The sequence below is a fragment of the Oncorhynchus gorbuscha genome, linkage group LG05 (genome assembly GCF_021184085.1).
Source record: "Oncorhynchus gorbuscha isolate QuinsamMale2020 ecotype Even-year linkage group LG05, OgorEven_v1.0, whole genome shotgun sequence".
Classification (NCBI taxonomy): Eukaryota; Metazoa; Chordata; class Actinopteri; order Salmoniformes; family Salmonidae; genus Oncorhynchus; species Oncorhynchus gorbuscha.
The window spans coordinates 31,468,972-31,488,456 of record NC_060177.1 but is presented as its reverse complement, the minus strand read 5'-3'; the positions used below and the strand labels follow the sequence as shown (position 1 = coordinate 31,488,456).

Here is a 19,485-nt window from a genome sequence, read left to right as displayed (position 1 = left end):
TGCTTTTGATACCATCGATCACCACATTCTTTTGGAGAGATTTGAAACCCAAATTGGTCTACACGGACAAGTTCTGGCCTGGTTTAGATCTTATCTGTCGAAAAGATATATCAGTTTGTCTGTGTGAATGGTTTGTCCTCTGACAAATCAACTGTAAATTTCGGTGTTCCTCAAGGTTCCATTTTATGACCACTATTGTTTTCACTATATATTTTACCTCTTGGTGTTGTCATTTGAAAATATAATGTTAACTTTCCCTGCTATGCGGATGACACACAGCTGTACATTTCAAGGAAACATGGTGAAGCCCCAAAATTGCCCTCGCTAGAAGCCTGTGTTTCAGACATAAGGAAGTAGATGGCTGCAAACTTTCTACTTTTAAACTCGGACAAAACAGAGATGCTTGTTCTAGGTGAGAGATTTTCTGTTGAATCTGACAATTAATGTTAATGGTTGTACAGATTTGCAAAAATCTGAAACTTTCTGTCTAAAAATGATGCAGAAAAATTAATCAATGCTTTGTTACTTCTAGGTAAGACTACTGCAAAGCTCTACTTTCCAGCTACCCAGGTAAAGCACTAAATAAACTTCAGTTAGTCCTAAATACGGTTGCTAGAATCCTGACTAGAACCCAAACATTTGATCATATTACTCCAGTGCTAGCCTCCCTACACTGGCTTCCTGTCAAGGCAAGGGCTGATTTCAAGATTTTGCTGCTAACCTACAAAGCTTTGCAGGGGCTTGCTCCTACCTATCTCTCTGATTTGGTCCTGCCGTACATACCTACACGTACGCTACGGTCACAAGACGCAGGCCTCCTAATTGTCCCTAGAATTTCTAAGCAAACAGCTGGAGGCAGGGCTTTCTCCGATAGAGCTCCCTTTTTATGGAATGGCCTGCCTACCCATGTGAGAGACGCAAACTTGGTCTCAACCTTTGTCTTTTTTAAATTAAAAATTAAAAAGAATTAGAGGGTGGATCAGCTTAATATTGCGGAAAGAATGTTGCTTCCAATGTAATTGTCTGCATCACTTCCTCACTTGCTTTAAGCACCAACTGTCAGAGCAGCTCACAGATTACTGCACCTGTACATAGCCCACCTATAATTTAGCCCAAACAACTACCTCTTCCCCATTTAATTTATTTATTTATTTTGCTCCTTTGCACCCCATTATTTTTATTTCTACTTTGCACATTCTTCCATTGCAAAACTACCATTTCAGTGTTTTACTTGCTATATTGTATTTACTTTGCCACCATGGCCTTTTTTGCCTTTACCTCCCTTCTCACCTCATTTGCTCACATTGTATATAGACTTGTTTATACTGTATTATTGACTGTATGTTTGTTTTACTCCATGTGTAACTCTGTGTCGTTGTATCTGTCGAACTGCTTTGCTTTATCTTGGCCAGGTTGCAATTGTAAATGAGAACTTGTTCTCAACTTGCCTACCTGGTTTAAATAAAGGTGAAATTAAAACATTAAAAAAATTCCAATCCCCCATATTTTTTGGGTAAATATATATATCCATACACGCATGCATATATATACACATATATACATACACATACCTATATAGACATACATACTTTTTAAAAGAATATACCTTTATTATTATTCCCCGCAAACCCTACCGCCGATCCCCCAATTGAAGTAAATTAATAAACACTTCTGCTTCTACCTTCAATCCATACATCTTATACACATTCTACAGACACAGTCTACTTTACAGTAGTTCCCTCTTGTTTGTTCTTAGTCCTTCCTCTATTTCTGATGTCCATCCAGTTTGATTTCTATTTGTAACTATACTATTTCACAAAAGTTCCCGAACCTATATATATTTTACAGATCCCGTATGTTTTACATTGGTTATCTTGTTATTAGTCCCACCCTTCAGCTCCATTCAACCCCTCCCATCTGTCTCTCAACATCATCCCTTTCGGATTTCTATTTGCTATATATTTTTCAACTGTGCTGTGATGCTTCACTAAATAATTGAACCTTCCTATTCTCAAAGCTTCTACAGATTGTAAATAAAAATAAACTTTTTTGCTAAAATAATTATTATATTATTAATTGATTGACTATGGCTTTTCAAATCACCCAGTATTGGTATCTGTGATGTTAGTTCCAGGCAAATGTTGCAATTCTTCAGCCATTCCTGGACCTGTGACCAAAAACGACCTACATGTGGACAATATCAAAATAAATGATCTAATGACTCTGCTGGGAAGATTGTATCCCCCATATATATAACATTCTATTCTATTAGTTGCAAGAATGTTGTATAGTAATTTATATTGAAAAATTTGAAGTTTTGAATCCGGCGTTGTTTTGCGTATCAATTCATAAACCATGTGCCATTGAATGGGCACATCGAAAATTTCTTCCCAACTATTTTGCAACGTATATTGCACAGCTGTCTGTTTTTGGTCCTTAAATGAACTTGGTATATGTTTTTATTTATCACACTTTTCTTTAACCATTTATGTTCTTTAATACATGGCCGACATACAAGTTCCTTACTTTTTCCCCTTCTACTTGCCTCTTCCATTTTAACCTTTAAGTCTTTACTGAAGACTCATCTCTTCAGTGGGTCATATGATTGAGTGTAGTCTGGCTCAGGAGTGTGTAGGTGAACGGAAAGGCTCTGGAGCAACGAACCGCCCTTGATGTCTCTGCCTGGCCGGTTCCCCTTTTTCCACTGGGATTCTCTGCCTCTAACCCTATTACAGGGGCTGAGTCACTGGCTTACTGGTGCTCTTTCATGCCGTCCCTAGGAGGGGTGTGTCACTTGAGTGAGTTGAGTCACTTGTGATCTTCCTGTCTGGGATGGCGCCCCCCCTTGGGTTGTGCCGTGGCGGAGATCTTTGTGGGCTATACTCGGCCTTGTCTCAGGATGGTAAGTTGGAAATTGAAGATATCCCTCTAGTGGTGTGGGGGCTGTGCTTTGGCAAAGTGGGTGGGGTTATATCCTTCCTGTTTGGCCCTGTCCAGGGGTATCATTGGATGGGGCCACAGTGTCTCCTGACCCCTCCTGTCTCAGTCTCCAGTATTTATGCTGCAGTAGTTTATGTGTTCGGGGGGCTAGGGTCAGTTTGTTATATCTGGAGTACTTCTCCTGTCTTATCCGGTGTCCTGTGTGAATTTAAGTATGCTCTCTCTAATTCTCTCTCTCTCTTTCTTTCTCTCTCTCTGAGAACCTGAGCCCTAGGACCAAGCCTCAGGACTACCTGGCATGATGACTCCTTGCTGTCCGCAGTCCACCTGGCCATGCTGCTGCTACAGTTTCAACTGTTCTGCCTGCGGCTATGGAATCCTGACCCGTTCACCGGACGTGCTACCTGTCCCAGACCTATTATTTGACCATGATGGCCATGTTCTGTTATAATCTCCACCCGGCACAGCCAGAAGAGGACTGGCCACCCCTCATAGCCTGGTTCCTCTCTAGGTTTCTTCCTAGGTTTTGGCCTTTCTATGGAGTTTTTCCTAGCCAACGTGCTTCAACACCTGCAGTGCTTGCTGTTTGGGGTTTTAGGCTGGGTTTCTGTACAACACTTTGAGATATCAGCTAATGTACGAAGGGCTATATAAATACATTTGATTTGATTTGATACACTCACACACAAAGAAACCCCTACTGTGTACTGTAGATCTACCTAAACTCAGCAAAAAAATAAATGTTCTCTCACTGTCAACTGAATGCTGTGTGACATGTGGTCATGTCTGGTCCAGCGACGGTGGGTTGTGCCCATAGGCGATGTTGTTGCCAGTGATGTCTGGTGAGGACCAGCCTATTGAGGACAGTCTGAGCACTAATGGAGGGATTGTGCGTTCCTGGTGTAACTCGGGCAGTTGTTGTTGAACATCCTGCACCTGTCCCACAGGTGTTATTTTCGGATGTACCGATCCTGTGCAGGTGTTGTTACACATGGTCTGCTACTGCAAGGACGATCAGCTGTCCGTCCTGTCTCCCTGTAGCGCTGTCTTAGGCATCTCACAGTACAGACATGGCAATTTATTGCCCTGGCCACATCTGCAGTCATCATGCCTCCTTGCAGCATGCCTAAGCAACGTTCACGCAGATGAGCAGGGACACTGGGCATCTTTCTTTTGGTGTTATTCAAAGTCAGTAGAAAGGCCTCTTTAGTGTCCTAAGTTTTCATAACTGTGACCATAATTGCCTACCGTCTGTAAGCTGTTAGTGTCTTAATAACCGTTCCACTGGTGCATGTTCATAAATCGTCTATGGTTCATCGAACAAGCATGAGAAACAGTGTTTAAACCCTTTACAATGAAGATCTGTGAAGTTATTTGGATTTTTACCAATTATCTATGAAAGACAGGGTCCTGAAAAAGCGACGCTTCTTTTTTTGCTGAGTTTATATAGAACATATGCCAAATATAGAAAATACACAAATAATGCATGAACACCTTGATCTCACACTACAAGCCACGTTCATTCCCCCTGGGAGATTCACTCATAAATGACGGGCCGCGGTAAGTGGCGAAGGTCTCATAGACTTCAATTGGAGTCGGGTGCTAGGTCGGCAAAACACAAGCAGTTTTGCATGCGGCGGCCGAGGCGCCATAAGATGAATTTTCTGAAGTCTTCAGCGGCCACCATCTCGTCAACCAATCAAACAATGTTTTAATGATGACACGCCAGCTGACAACAATGGGGTTCAACTTCCGTTTATCACGGCTCACCTGTAAGCGCCTTAATGCAAATTACACATCAGGTACATGCAGTACATGTCACCTCAACAAGAAGCATGAAGCTCAAACCATGTGCATCCTAACAGAGACGTACGCATTGTCGAGCTAGAGGACTCCTATCATGCATATACATTAAAACAGTTCAAAGTCAGTAAGCCTTGTCCGAGCCAGAACAGCCAATAGGGGCAGCAGCCTATCTCATGTTTCTCTAGCGTGAGGCAGCTTGATGTACAACCACACTCCCTAAACAGGACGCTAGTCTGTCATAAGGCCTTACCCACAACACATCTCCTGACTGCGGAGTGCCAAGAAGAGAGGCATCAGGTCTCATTTTCTTTTGTATTTGATATGACCCCCAAACCTTGCAGTTTCAGGGCTGACACTCAAGGCCACTGATTATGCACATGCTGTATATTACAATCCCACAAAATGACAATGAAGACACAGAGCCATAGGAAATCGGGATTGTGCACGATGGAGGGCAATTATGTCTGTTCTCAGTCTATTCCATTGGCTAACGCTTGGCATGGGAACCCTAGGGCAGGCTCCAGGACTGGCTATGTGATAGAAGCTCCCGATAGCAATGACAGTACAGAATATAGTCCATTACTGCTGTTGTGTAAATGTGATTCAATTTAGACCTACCGTAAACTGACTATGTACAGTTTGCGGCCTTCAAATCTAGCAGGCCTCTATTGTAAAGAACTGTCACAGCCTGATCAGTTTCACCTGTCCTTGTTATTGTCTCCACCCCCTCCAGGTGTCGCTTGTTATCCCTGGTGTATATGTCCCTGCGTTTCCTGTCTCTCTGTGCCAGCTCGTCGTGTATGTTTCAAGTCAACCAGCGTGTTTTTTCCCGAGCTCCTACATTTTCTATTCTCTTTTACTAGTCCTCCCGGTTTTTGCCTGTCCACAACCATTCTCTTGCCTATCCCTTTTGGATGTAATAAATGTCAAAGACTCAAACCATCTGCCTCCCGTGTCTGCATCTGGGTCTCGCCCTGAGAACATTTCCAGGCGTTTTTTAAGAAAAACTCTCCTCAACACAGGAACACACATAAAGGTACACAGGCGGCCATTCTCCCACTCCCACAGACTCCCACTCATCCCTCATTCTCAGAATCACTCTTGTTCTGCTGGGACGGTACATGCAGCAAGAACTGTAGCTTATTTCAATGCAACAGTCAACAGTGATGCAAAAACAAACACATTCACACAGAGATATAAGCACCTCCCAGCTGCCTCTTTCAGCTGCCTCTTTCACCATCACCCTCTCGCTTCATCTCAATTGAAATGTTCCCGTGGATGTGAGTGCGTCTAACAGAGGAGAGACAAACAGGGCCTCAATGTGGGCACAGTATGTTGTCGCTCATCATTCCACCCACCCACGCTCCACTCAGCTCAGAGCTAGTGGACGCAGAGACAAGACAGAGGAGCGACTCACTCTGACAGACTGGCAGAGACGGACTCTTGACGGACAGACGGACAGCGTGCTCTGTCCGTCTGTCTGTCTTGTCTTGTCTGTCTGTCGTATGTCTGTCTGTAGTCTCTCGGTCTTGTCTTTCTGTCTGCTAACCCCTCCTCCACTCCTCAGTCAGTAGAAAATGAGTGATTTTGCTGGGTGGAGAGGAGAGGGAAAAGGCATTCACAGCATGTCCTTTGTGTTCCTTTCTGCCTGTGCCAGTGGATGGAAGCTTCACAGAAGTTCTCTACAATGATGATCTACTGTATATTATCCAATCAAAATAACCTTTTTTTTAGGGCAGAAATGTTGCAAACCTTTCATGTGTCATACTGAGCGACGTGTCATATTCCCGGTATATTGTTTACCCAAGAGCATTATGCACTTTCTATTTCCATGGAAACCAATGTTCCAGTTTCATTCATTTGATTTGAATTGATTAGGGCCCTGTCATTCACTTGATTAGCGCCCTGTCATGTTGTCTTTCAATAGGCACGCAGGCAAGACTGTATGGAGCGACAATCTTGATAACTCATGCAGAACAAACAAAGATGACAAAAGTCTTCTAAAATGATTATCAACTACAATGATACTTCTTTAAATGAAAAAAACTAAATTCAACTGATCAGTGATCATGTCAAATCAGTTGACAAATGGAGAGAGGTTTGGGAGAGGGAGGAGAAAAAGGGAGGGAATGATTATGAAAAGGAAGGAGAGTAAGATGGGTGGAGGTCCAGAGAATGACAGAGAGATAGTGAGTGAAGATCAAGGGAGATGGGAGTGGTTGTACTCTTCATCAGGTCCTTTTCCACACAACTGATTGATGGGTAGCAGAGAGGAGCTGACAGGCATTTCACGCTTGTGATTTATGTCCCCGATTGGAGATGACCCCCTCAACCCCTTCACCCCTCCCCATGTCACCCGCCTGCTCCAACACCCACCGCCACGGCACAACTGACACCGGAACCTTTAATCTGTCACCAGCCTCAAATGGTCGTTTCCCATGACGAGATGACACCCTCGTACACACGCACACGCGCACGCGCACGCGCACACACACACACACACACACACACACACACACACACACACACACACACACACACACACACACACACACACACACACACACACACACACACACACACACACACACACACACACACACACACACACACACACACACACACACACACACACACACATCTCTCAAAGGCCTTATTTTCACAGGCTCCATTTTCTCTAAAGAATAAAGAGAGGATCCACCACGCCACAGCTCCTCTCCATCACCTGCCTCGGCTACTCAAAGGGTTCCCGTCACAGACTCAGGCTGCTGTCCCTCTCTCACCTGTCGCCATGGACATTGGCCCAGGTGACGGGGTTCTGACACAGGACTGACTAACAACTCCTAGTCGGGGCGGCCATTTTGTGGGAGAGGCAGTGGGTGAACGGTGAAGGCGGCAGGCGCCTGCCCAGGCAGACAGACAGTGGTTGTGTATTCACCTCACAGTGCCCACTCTCCCTCTCATTATCTACCCCATCAATCTAATTTCAACACAAGCTCCAGCTACTGCTCCATCAGAGTCTGCCAACATCCTCCCGCCCGTCGGCCAACCAGCCAGCCCGCCCGCCTCTACCAGACCAGGCACACAGGCGCTCTGTCACCCTTCACCCCATTTCCCTCCACAATGACTGACATCAGCCACAATATAATTAGCCAATTTACCCAACACATCTATTACATATTAACGACTGACAAAACACACAGCGCCGGCCTGAGACCGAGACTGGCTTGTTGTTTGTGCTCATTAGCATCTCTCCGTCTTCTATAATGTCAACAGATTGCCGGGGCTCTGTGAATACATGTATAAATATCTCTCTGCCTATCCAATTCACTCATCACTCAGGTTACTGTCGGCAGGCAAACAATCCCTGTAATGATCTACTTAGTGTACACCGAGCTGAGTGACGAGACTCACTTTGTCGATTTCACCAGCAACAAGTCAATGTCGAATGAAAACCTCGGAACTCCTTTTCTGCCTTTAAAAAAAATATATATATTTTTTTACATGTATTGAAAGCAATAACTCCCCTCAATATTCGCTGGACATTTCATGAGTCTATGCCCACGAAATGGTATACAAAATATCGTCTGAAGTTTTATTGTACGTTCGTTAATAGGAAAATATATATATTTGTACATGATTTGAAAGCAGTAGCTCCCCTCAATATTCTCTGGACATTTCATGAGTCTAGGCCCACGAAAATGTATACAAAATATCGTTCAAGGTTTTATTGTATGTTCGTTACTAGGTAAATATATAGCTTTTTTTCCCCCCTGAAAGGTTTCTGTTTTGGAGATGAGGTTTTCATCTGATAGCGACGAACAGCAAAGGGCACTCGAACCGAGTGGCAAATGAAACTGGCTGATCCAATTGAGCCCAATAGAAATAACAGTCTGACGGCCATCACCAAGTTACTCAATGAATACCAGACTGAACATCATGAACATCATGAGGGGAAATCAATTCTTCCCACAAACCCCCCCCCCCCCAACAGATACACACAGCGATAGCATCATAACACACACTTAGACACACAAACCGACACACAGGCTCCCATCACAGAACACATAACCCCATTCACCTACCCACACCGTAACATTAACCCAACAACTAAAAGCTAACTCATCTACATACTGTAGTGCATCCATATCAGCAATTCATATCCAGCCACACCCACACACTGTGTCCCTGCCACTGTCCATCAGAATGATTCAAGCAGACATCCCTGGTGGGCAGTTGGTTCTCCCTCTACATCTCTCTATCCCTCTACTCTCTCACTCTGTCTGACTCCCTCACTCCATCTCTCTCTCAACTCTTTCCTTACCTCTCCATCTCTCTCTGAAAAACAAACCTGCACGCATGCACGCACGCACATACACACACACACGCACGCACACACACACACACACGCACGCACGCACGCACGCACGCACGCACACACACACACACAAAACACACACACACACACACGCCCTGGTGCTGGCGTTATTCTCTCCACAACAAACTAAAGGCATGGCTGATTGAACCTGCCTCACCAATTTGCAGAGCTAGCTGCCAGAAAATTGTCCAATTAAACGAGCCACAGGCCAGAGCAACGCCAGAGCGAAAAAACAACAGCTCAACGCATCACTACAGATCGGCCCGGAACAGCAGGGTAATGCGGCATTTGAATAAAGGGATGTGTGGATGAGCTAATACAGGGCAGGAAACATGCCTAAGAGGAACAGGACAGCTAGAGATGTTGAAATCCCAGTTTGTGTTTCTTTTTCGTTGAGTTGTGTTTTGAAGTGGTTTGAGTTGTAGACCAGCAGCAGCTGTAAGGGATTTGGGGAATTGGCAGCCATGTGGAATTCTGGGAAACTGCAGCTGCACTGGATTGTGGGAGGAGGCAGCTGTGCAGAGCAGAGGAAAGTGAAATGGCAAGAGCAGGCAGGGTGGAAGGAAAATGGTGAATGCAGAAAAATGATGAGTGGAGAAGGGAGATACATGAATAATACAAATAATGAAATAGGCGCCCTGCTTAGATGTTGATGATGATGATAGTGATGGCCATGACGATGATTGTAATAACCACACTCTAACTTATGATGGTAATAGTGATGAAGAGGAGAAGCAGTACTGTACTCACACATGCTGGGAGAACTCGGGGACCTCGTCGTTGACGTTGGCCATGCGGATGCGTACGGTGGCCGTACCTGTCCGGGGCACATCTCCCTTGTCCACAGCCATCACCACAAACTCATACAGGTGGTTGGGCCTCTCATAGTCCAGCTGCCCTGCAGGGAAAATGGTGCCGTGGGGAGAGATGCTGAAGTCTGGGCTCAGAGTGTAGTAGGATAACTCGGCGTTCAGGTCCGAGTCACAGTCACTGGCAGACACTAGAGTGAGGGAGAGACAGGGTAGAGAGGGGAGGTTGGATAAGGAGACATCTCTGTAGCGTCAGATATGTCCAACATGTGACACTAGTCTAGATGCTAGACTTAATTACGGCTGTTTTTTCATGCACGTTCACACATTTCTGTGTCGCATCAAGCCTTTTCCCAAATGTCTCTTTTGTGTGGAAAACTTGCTGGAGTAGGGATAAGGTCAGAGCGATTGCCTTGCTAAAAGAGAGGGCTCAGTCTGGGACTGGGACCAGCATTTCTTCCGCTAAATTGTCCTTTTCACCGTGAACTCCTGCATTCTGCTATTCTCCTTAGATTGCATTCAGTATACTCTCTGTATCATATACACCAACAGCATCCAAGATACAGGAGGTTGGTGGCACCTTGATTGGGGAGGACGGGCTCATGGTAATGGCTGAAGTGGAACTACTGGAATGGTATCAAATACATCAAACAAATGGTTTCTAGGTGCTTGATGCCATTCCATTTGCTCCGTTCCGGCCGTTATTATGAGCTGTTCAGCAGCCCCCACTGGTCCAAGGGAACCTCGTTTGGTGGATTTAAATGTCACCAATAACACTGTCAAATATGGGCATTATCCTTGACACATATCCATATACTGTGGAAGACTTCACACATCAAAGTCAATATTTCGTTTCCTCAGTATGCACTTCCTGACTTAGCAATGAGAGTCATTTGAATATCCATCAATACTGAGCCAGTTAGGCTCTAAAGGATTGTTGGGCTAACTGACAATACAAGACAACATCCCTTCTTGGCCTGAGCCCCAGATCTACAGGGAGTGAAGTCTTTGGCCAAATGGAGTATCTGATGAAACTGCCTCCTATGGCCTGGTTCCTCAGCCCTCACCACAGCACAGAGCTGTCGGAGACATAGATTCACAAATCATGTTGTGTGATGCCTTTTACCATGTTGCTACATCTATTTTAAAACCAGCCTGAACCCCTAAATCCATGTATATCTAATCTTTCAGATCCACTTCAGCCAATCCCAGGGCTTGTTGCTGTGGCCTGGGCCCTAAAACAAATGGAGCCGGATGATGTACAGTGTAAAGTCTCTCTCTCTCTCTGTGACACAATCACAGCCTCCTGTTCGGGACCCCACTAATCCCAGGAACAAGAGCCTAATCTCGGCTTCTTCACCTTAAACCGTCGGACCAACATACAGGGAATTAAAAAAAACAAAAAAAAACATTTCATTGAAAGCTAGATGTGACCCAGATATGAGGTTCTCACGGCTGCTGAAAAGACTCTCTAGATGCGCTCCATTCTGCTGTGAAGTCCTGTTATGTTCAGAATCACGGTGATAATTGCAGCCTAACACATCTGCCGGTAGGTCGGTCCCTACGCACCTGTTGAGCATAGCAGGCACACCAAACCTGCTGGGGCTCCTTAACCAAACACACCTGCCTCCCCGCAGTCTCACAGCGGTGTCTGACAAAAAAAGGCTGAGGACACCTCTGGTACTATAAAAATCACAAATAAGTGTACACCTATCCTCTCCTCACCCAATCAGCATGGTGCACATTGCACTGGAGAATAATACTGAACTTTGTGACTACACTACAGGGAATATGTGGAGCTCCGTCCGGTCTTCTCCTAGGAACAGAACTGTCCGTTGTCCCTGGACATGAGATGACCAATAGAGCAAGAGGGGGGGGGGTGGAGGGAGGACGGAGGGGTTGTAGGGTTCTGTAAGAGCTACACCGCGAGAGAGAGTGTATGGCGTGTATGTGCACTCACCTTGTAACAGAGAGGTTGCCGTGGTTACAGTCTCCGGCACACTGTCTTTGCTGTAAATGGACTGCAGGAACTCAGGAACGCAGTCATTCTCATCTGTGATGATCACACGTACCTGTTTCAATGAGAGAGAGAGAGAGAGAGAGAGAGAGAGAGAGAGAGAGAGAGAGAGAGAGAGAGAGAGAGAGAGAGAGAGAGAGAGAGAGAGAGAGAGAGAGAGAGAGAGAGAGAGGGAGAGAGAGAGAGAGAGACAGAGAGAGAGAGAGAGAGAGAGAGAGAGAGAGAGAGAGAGAGAGAGAGAGAGAGAGAGAGAGAGAGAGAGAGAGAGAGAGAGAGAGAGAGAGAGAGCGTGGGAGTAAATGATTCTCCTCCTCCAGGTAATTTGATAGTTATCTTTAGGCCTTCGATAGTTGCTAAACCTAATTAACTGTCTATCTATGAATTGCTGTTAGCAGCTCAGCTAATACAATCTATTTAAACTGAGAAGAAAGTGAGCTAGAGACACAGAGTAAAATGTGAGTATGGTACAGTTGAAGCTAAATTATAATACATTGCAGGGCAGAAAGGTTGAGCTCCGGGTGTGCCAGGGAGCAAGAGTCATTCATATCTGGGCTTCTGAAAGTGTCTGATTGTGGCCAGTCTGGAGAGAGAGCCAGTAATCATCCCTGATATTTATCACAGAAGAGGAAAAGCTGCTTTCAGTAGATTGCCCTTTCACTACTAACAGTCAGAGCCAAACTCTACAGCAATCCCCCAAGAGAAGAAAAGGGTCAGAAAAAGAAGAAAAAGAGATGCTCTGTTGCCGCAGTTTCTTCCCCGTTCCACCCCCTCCTCCTCCTCCTCCTCCTCCTCCTCTCCTCTGAAAGAGGAACAGTGAGGTAACAGGGGATTACAGCGTCCTCCTCACTGTAATTCACACTGATACACCAGTCATAGAGAGAGAGAGAAAAAAAATCACACAAAATGAACATAATCCTCTAAATCCACACCTTTCAATCCCTCATTACACCCGTGCAGTCAGCGCTTAGCCATGTGCTCAAAGGTGTGCGTTCGTAAGCGCCTGTTCCTCGCTATCTGCCGTGAGCAGCAGTCACATCCCTATCCTGGCTTGGAGGGACACAAACCTCACAGATTTACATAGCGGCTAGGATTGCTTACCCGGGCCAATTAATAACCCAGCGAGCCAGCAGACGGAGACCTGTAGCGTGGCGACTGTCGATCCAGTGAGAGGGTCTCATAATCAATACCAGCCGTGAGACACAATGCAGTCTTAACTTCCTCCTGTGACTACCAGGAGAGAACCACTGACATGACATACAGTGTATGGCTCTGCTCTACTATTCATTAGGGGGGTAAGGAGAGCTTCCCTGCCCACATTAACAGCTGTTCTCTTCCAGTCCAGAGCCTGCAGCTAAGGAGTAGAACACTCGGAGTGTTCTTCTGCTTATCAGAGTCAGAACGCTCTCAGAAGAACAAAACAACAAGAACTGGAGAGAACATCAGCTGACCCCCTTTCACACACACCACGACTACTGTGCCAAAGCATACAACTGTTCTGTTAGAAGAAGCACAGTAATTTGAGCTCTGCCCATGCAGCTCCCTGAGGAGATGCGAGCCATGGCAAGTGAGGAGAGAGAGGGAAGAGGAGAGAGAGCGCTGTGCTGGGCAGTGCAGTGATGAAACAGAGGGCTGAATCTGACGTGAGAGCCAGTCAGCTCTGGTAAGGCCGAGGACCCTGCGGCGTGATGTGGAGGGGCTGGGCAGGTCACTGGCTGGTTAGGTAACTAATGGTGCTACAAAGTATTCGCTGCAGTAGGAGAAACGCCTGGAATCTACCTGCAAATTAACAAAGCAGATTCCAAGTTCAGGGCCTTTTCACAACTCAGTCTCTTTGGAGGCAGCTTTGACTCATTGACTTATTGCATTTACATTTTGTGAAGGTATGTAATGAGAGTTCACAGCTGTGCCCTGTGGCATGGGCAGGCCAGCAAGGGTTAGACAGGGCAGGACAGGAGCATGGGCAGGCCAGCAAGGGTTAGACAGGGCAGGACAGGAGCATGGGCAGGCCAGCAAGGGTTAGACAGGGCAGGACAGGAGCATGGGCAGGCCAGCAAGGGTTAGACAGGGCAGGACAGGAGCATGGGCAGACAAGCAAGGGTTAGACAGGGCAGGACAGGAGCATGGGCAGGCCAGCAAGGGTTAGACAGGGCAGGACAGGAGCATGGGCAGACAAGCAAGGGTTAGACAGGGCAGGACAGGAGCATGGGCAGGCCAGCAAGGGTTAGACAGGGCAGGACAGGAGCATGGGCAGGCCAGCAAGGGTTAGACAGGGCAGGACAGGAGGGCAGGAGCATGGGCAAGCCAGCAAGGGTTAGACAGGGCAGGACAGGAGCATGGGCAGGCCAGCAAGGGTTAGACAGGGCAGGACAGGAGCATGGACAGGCCAGCAAGGGTTAGACAGGGCAGGACAGGAGCATGGGCAGGCCAGCAAGGGTTAGACAGGGCAGGACAGGAGCATGGGCAGACAAGCAAGGGTTAGACAGGGCAGGACAGGAGCATGGACAGGCCAGCAAGGGTTAGACAGGGCAGGACAGGAGCATGGGCAGGCCAGCAAGGGTTAGACAGGGCAGGACAGGAGCATGGGCAAGCCAGCAAGGGTTAGACAGGGCAGGACAGGAGCATGGACAGGCCAGCAAGGGTTAGACAGGGCAGGACAGGAGCATGGGCAGGCCAGCAAGGGTTAGACAGGGCAGGACAGGAGCATGGGCAGGCCAGCAAGGGTTAGACAGGGCAGGACAGGAGCATGGGCAGGCCAGCAAGGGTTAGACAGGGCAGGACAGGAGCAAGGGTTAGACAGGGCAGGACAGGAGGGCAGGCCAGCAAGGGTTAGACAGGGCAGGACAGGAGCATGGGCAGGCCAGCAAGGGTTAGACAGGGCAGGACAGGAGCATGGGCAGGCCAGCAAGGGTTAGACAGGGCAGGACAGGAGCATGGGCAGGCCAGCAAGGGTTAGACAGGGCAGGACAGGAGCATGGGCAGGCCAGCAAGGGTTAGACAGGGCAGGACAGGAGCATGGGCAGGCCAGCAAGGGTTAGACAGGGCAGGACAGGAGCATGGGCAAGGCCAGCAAGGGTTAGACAGGGCAGGACAGGAGCATGGGCAGGCCAGCAAGGGTTAGACAGGGCAGGACAGGAGCATGGGCAGGCCAGCAAGGGTTAGACAGGGCAGGACAGGAGCATGGGCAGGCCAGCAAGGGTTAGACAGGGCAGGACAGGAGCATGGGCAGCAAGCAAGGGTTAGACAGGGCAGGACAGGAGCATGGACAGGCCAGCAAGGGTTAGACAGGGCAGGACAGGACAGGAGCATGGGCAGGCCAGCAAGGGTTAGACAGGGCAGGACAGGAGCATGGGCAAGCCAGCAAGGGTTAGACAGGGCAGGACAGGAGCATGGACAGGCCAGCAAGGGTTAGACAGGGCAGGACAGGAGCATGGGCAAGCCAGCAAGGGTTAGACAGGGCAGGACAGGAGCATGGACAGGCCAGCAAGGGTTAGACAGGGCAGGACAGGAGCATGGGCAGGCCAGCAAGGGTTAGACAGGGCAGGACAGGAGCATGGGCAGGCCAGCAAGGGTTAGACAGGGCAGGACAGGAGCATGGGCAGGCCAGCAAGGGTTAGACAGGGCAGGACAGGAGCATGGGCAGGCCAGCAAGGGTTAGACAGGGCAGGACAGGAGCATGGGCAGGCCAGCAAGGGTTAGACAGGGCAGGACAGGAGCATGGGCAGGCCAGCAAGGGTTAGACAGGGCAGGACAGGAGCATGGGCAGGCCAGCAAGGGTTAGACAGGGCAGGACAGGAGCATGGACAGGCCAGCAAGGGTTAGACAGGGCAGGACAGGAGCATGGGCAGGCCAGCAAGGGTTAGACAGGGCAGGACAGGAGCATGGGCAGACAAGCAAGGGTTAGACAGGGCAGGACAGGAGCATGGACAGGCCAGCAAGGGTTAGACAGGGCAGGACAGGAGCATGGGCAGGCCAGCAAGGGTTAGACAGGGCAGGACAGGAGCATGGGCAAGCCAGCAAGGGTTAGACAGGGCAGGACAGGAGCATGGACAGGCCAGCAAGGGTTAGACAGGGCAGGACAGGAGCATGGGCAAGCCAGCAAGGGTTAGACAGGGCAGGACAGGAGCATGGACAGGCCAGCAAGGGTTAGACAGGGCAGGACAGGAGCATGGGCAGGCCAACAAGGGTTAGACAGGGCAGGACAGGAGCATGGGCAGGCCAGCAAGGGTTAGACAGGGCAGGACAGGAGCATGGGCAGGCCAGCAAGGGTTAGACAGGGCAGGACAGGAGCATGGGCAGGCCAGCAAGGGTTAGACAGGGCAGGACAGGAGCATGGGCAGGCCAGCAAGGGTTAGACAGGGCAGGACAGGAGCATGGGCAGGCCAGCAAGGGTTAGACAGGGCAGGACAGGAGCATGGGCAGGCCAGCAAGGGTTAGACAGGGCAGGACAGGAGCATGGACAGGCCAGCAAGGGTTAGACAGGGCAGGACAGGAGCATGGGCAGGCCAGCAAGGGTTAGACAGGGCAGGACAGGAGCATGGGCAGGCCAGCAAGGGTTAGACAGGGCAGGACAGGAGCATGGGCAGGCCAGCAAGGGTTAGACAGGGCAGGACAGGACCATGGACAGGCCAGCAAGGGTTAGACAGGGCAGGACAGGAGCATGGGCAGGCCAGCAAGGGTTAGACAGGGCAGGACAGGAGCATGGGCAAGCCAGCAAGGGTTAGACAGGGCAGGACAGGAGCATGGACAGGCCAGCAAGGGTTAGACAGGGCAGGACAGGAGCATGGGCAAGCCAGCAAGGGTTAGACAGGGCAGGACAGGAGCATGGACAGGCCAGCAAGGGTTAGACAGGGCAGGACAGGAGCATGGGCAGGCCAGCAAGGGTTAGACGGGGCAGGACAGGAGCATGGACAGTCAGAGCAGGGCACGAACATGGGCAGCAGCACATCTCTCTCCCTCCTTCCTTCACCTCCCTCCTGCCTCTCTGTATCTCTCTTCCCCTCCTCCCTTCCCTTCCCCTCCCCCCAACCTCTGCCTCTCCCTCCCTCCCTTCAGAATCTCCCTCCCTCTCTCCCCTCCTTCTAGCCTCCTTCTCTCTTCCTCTGTCTGTCTGTCTGTCTGTCTGTCTGTCTGTCTGTCTGTCTGTCTGTCTGTCTGTCTGTCTGTCTGTCTGTCTGTCTGTCTGTCTGTCTGTCTGTCTGTCTGTCTGTCTGTCTGTCTGTCTGTCTGTCTTTCGGTCTGTCGGTCTGTCTGTCTCTCTTGCTTGCTCTCTCACTCTCTCCCTCCCTCTCTCTCTCTCTGTCCCACCCCCTCACTCCCTCCAGTCTCCCTCTATCCCTCCCCCTACAGCCTCCCTCCCCCTCCCTCCAGTCTCCCTCTATCCCTCCCTCCCTCATTAACCACTCTAGGCAGTCACTGAGGACTCTCTCTGCACACAAAGCTCACAGGATTGGACAGAGGAGGAGCAGCTGCCAGTCTTTTCTCTCTCCGCCTCATATTTGTTCCCACATGTTGTTTGGCTCTGTGCTCTACTGTTGTGCCTGAGGACAGGAAGAACCAGTGGATGGCTGAGCAGTGAAGATGTCTGCATTTCTGTTGACATTAACGGATGCAGGGCACCACAGAAGAGAAACACTGGAAGCCATTCTCTAGTCTCTCCCCCAGGTCCCCCAACCATGTTGAATTAGCAGTGAAGGCTGGGACAACAAACTAGACCACCCAACATCATACATGTTCCTGCTCCTTTTGTTCATGTAGCCGTTGCCCATGTGTTCCCTCTGTCCAAGCATCTTCACAGCTCTAGTAATTGATATTCCTAATCAGAATGAGCCGAGCCAGGATGTCTTGCTCCCAGGCAGACTAAATAACTTTTTTGCCCGCTTTGAGGACAATACAGTGCCACTGACACGGCCTGCAACGGAAACATGCAGTCTCTCCTTCACTGCAGCCGAGGTGATTAAGACATTTAAACGTGTTAACCCTCGCAAGGCTGCAGGCCCAGACGGCATCCCCAGCCGCGCCCTCCGAGCATGCGCAGACCAGCTGGCCGGTGTGTTTACGGACATATTCAATCAATCCCTATACCAGTCTGCTGTTCCCACATGCTTCAAGAGGGCCACCATTGTTCCTGTTCCCAAGAAAGCTAAGGTAACTGAGCTAAACGACTACCGCCCCGTAGCACTCACTTCCGTCATCATGAAGTGCTTTGAGAGACTAGTCAAGGACCATATCACCTCCACCCTACCTGACACCCTAGACCCACTCCAATTTGCTTACCGCCCAAATAGGTCCACAGACGATGCAATCTCAACCACACTGCACACTGCCCTAACCCACCTGGACAAGAGGAATACCTATGTGAGAATGCTGTTCATCGACTACAGCTCGGCATTCAACACCATAGTACCCTCCAAGCTCGTCATCAAGCTCGAGACCCTGGGTCTCGACCCCGCCCTGTGCAACTGGGTACTGGACTTCCTGACGGGCCGCCCCCAGGTGGTGAGGGTAGGCAACAACATCTCCTCCCCGCTGATCCTCAACACGGGGGCCCCACAAGGGTGCGTTCTGAGCCCTCTCCTGTACTCCCTGTTCACCCACGACTGCGTGGCCACGCACGCCTCCAACTCAATCATCAAGTTTGCGGACGACACAACAGTGGTAGGCTTGATTACCAACAACGACGAGACGGCCTACAGGGAGGAGGTGAGGGCCCTTGGAGTGTGGTGTCAGGAAAATAACCTCACACTCAACGTCAACAAAACTAAGGAGATGATTGTGGACTTCAGGAAACAGCAGAGGGAACACCCCCTATCCACATCGATGGAACAGTAGTGGAGAGGGTAGCTAGTTTTAAGTTCCTCGGCATACACATCACAGACAAACTGAATTGGTCCACTCACACTGACAGCGTCGTGAAGAAGGCGCAGCAGCGCCTATTCAACCTCAGGAGGCTGAAGAAATTCGGCTTGTCACCAAAAGCACTCACAAACTTCTACAGATGCACAATCGAGAGCATCCTGGCGGGCTGTATCACCGCCTGGTACGGCAACTGCTCCGCCCTCAACCGTAAGGCTCTCCAGAGGGTAGTGAGGACTGCACAACGCATCACCGGGGCAAACTACCTGCCCTCCAGGACACCTACACCACCCGTTGTTACAGGAAGGCCATAAAGATCATCAAGGACATCAACCACCCGAACCACTGCCTGTTCACCCCGCTATCATCCAGAAGGCGAGGTCAGTACAGGTGCATCAAAGCTGGGACCGAGAGACTGAAAAACAGCTTCTATCTCAAGGCCATCAGACTGTTAAATAGCCACCACTAACATTGAGTGGCTGCTGCCAACACACTGTCATTGACACTGACCCAACTCCAGCCATTTTAATAATGGGAATTGATGGGAAATGATGTAAATATATCACTAGCCACTTTAAACAATGCTACCTTATATAATGTTACTTACCCTACATTATTCATCTCGTATACATATGTATATACTGTACTCTACAACATCGACTGCATCCTTATGTAACACATGT

General features: G+C 49.0%; 1 protein-coding gene across 1 annotated transcript in view; it reads right to left on the bottom strand.

The window, feature by feature from the left end:
- si:ch211-186j3.6 (neural-cadherin) overlaps window positions 1–19,485 on the bottom strand; it is a 252,531-nt gene that overhangs the window by 121,620 nt on the left and 111,426 nt on the right. Inside the window, exons 5-6 of the mRNA XM_046349618.1 lie at window positions 11,894–12,005; window positions 9,875–10,124 (exon numbers count right to left, since the gene is read on the bottom strand). Coding sequence (XP_046205574.1) covers window positions 9,875–10,124; window positions 11,894–12,005 — 362 coding nt within the window. The remainder of the gene's footprint in view (window positions 1–9,874; window positions 10,125–11,893; window positions 12,006–19,485) is intronic.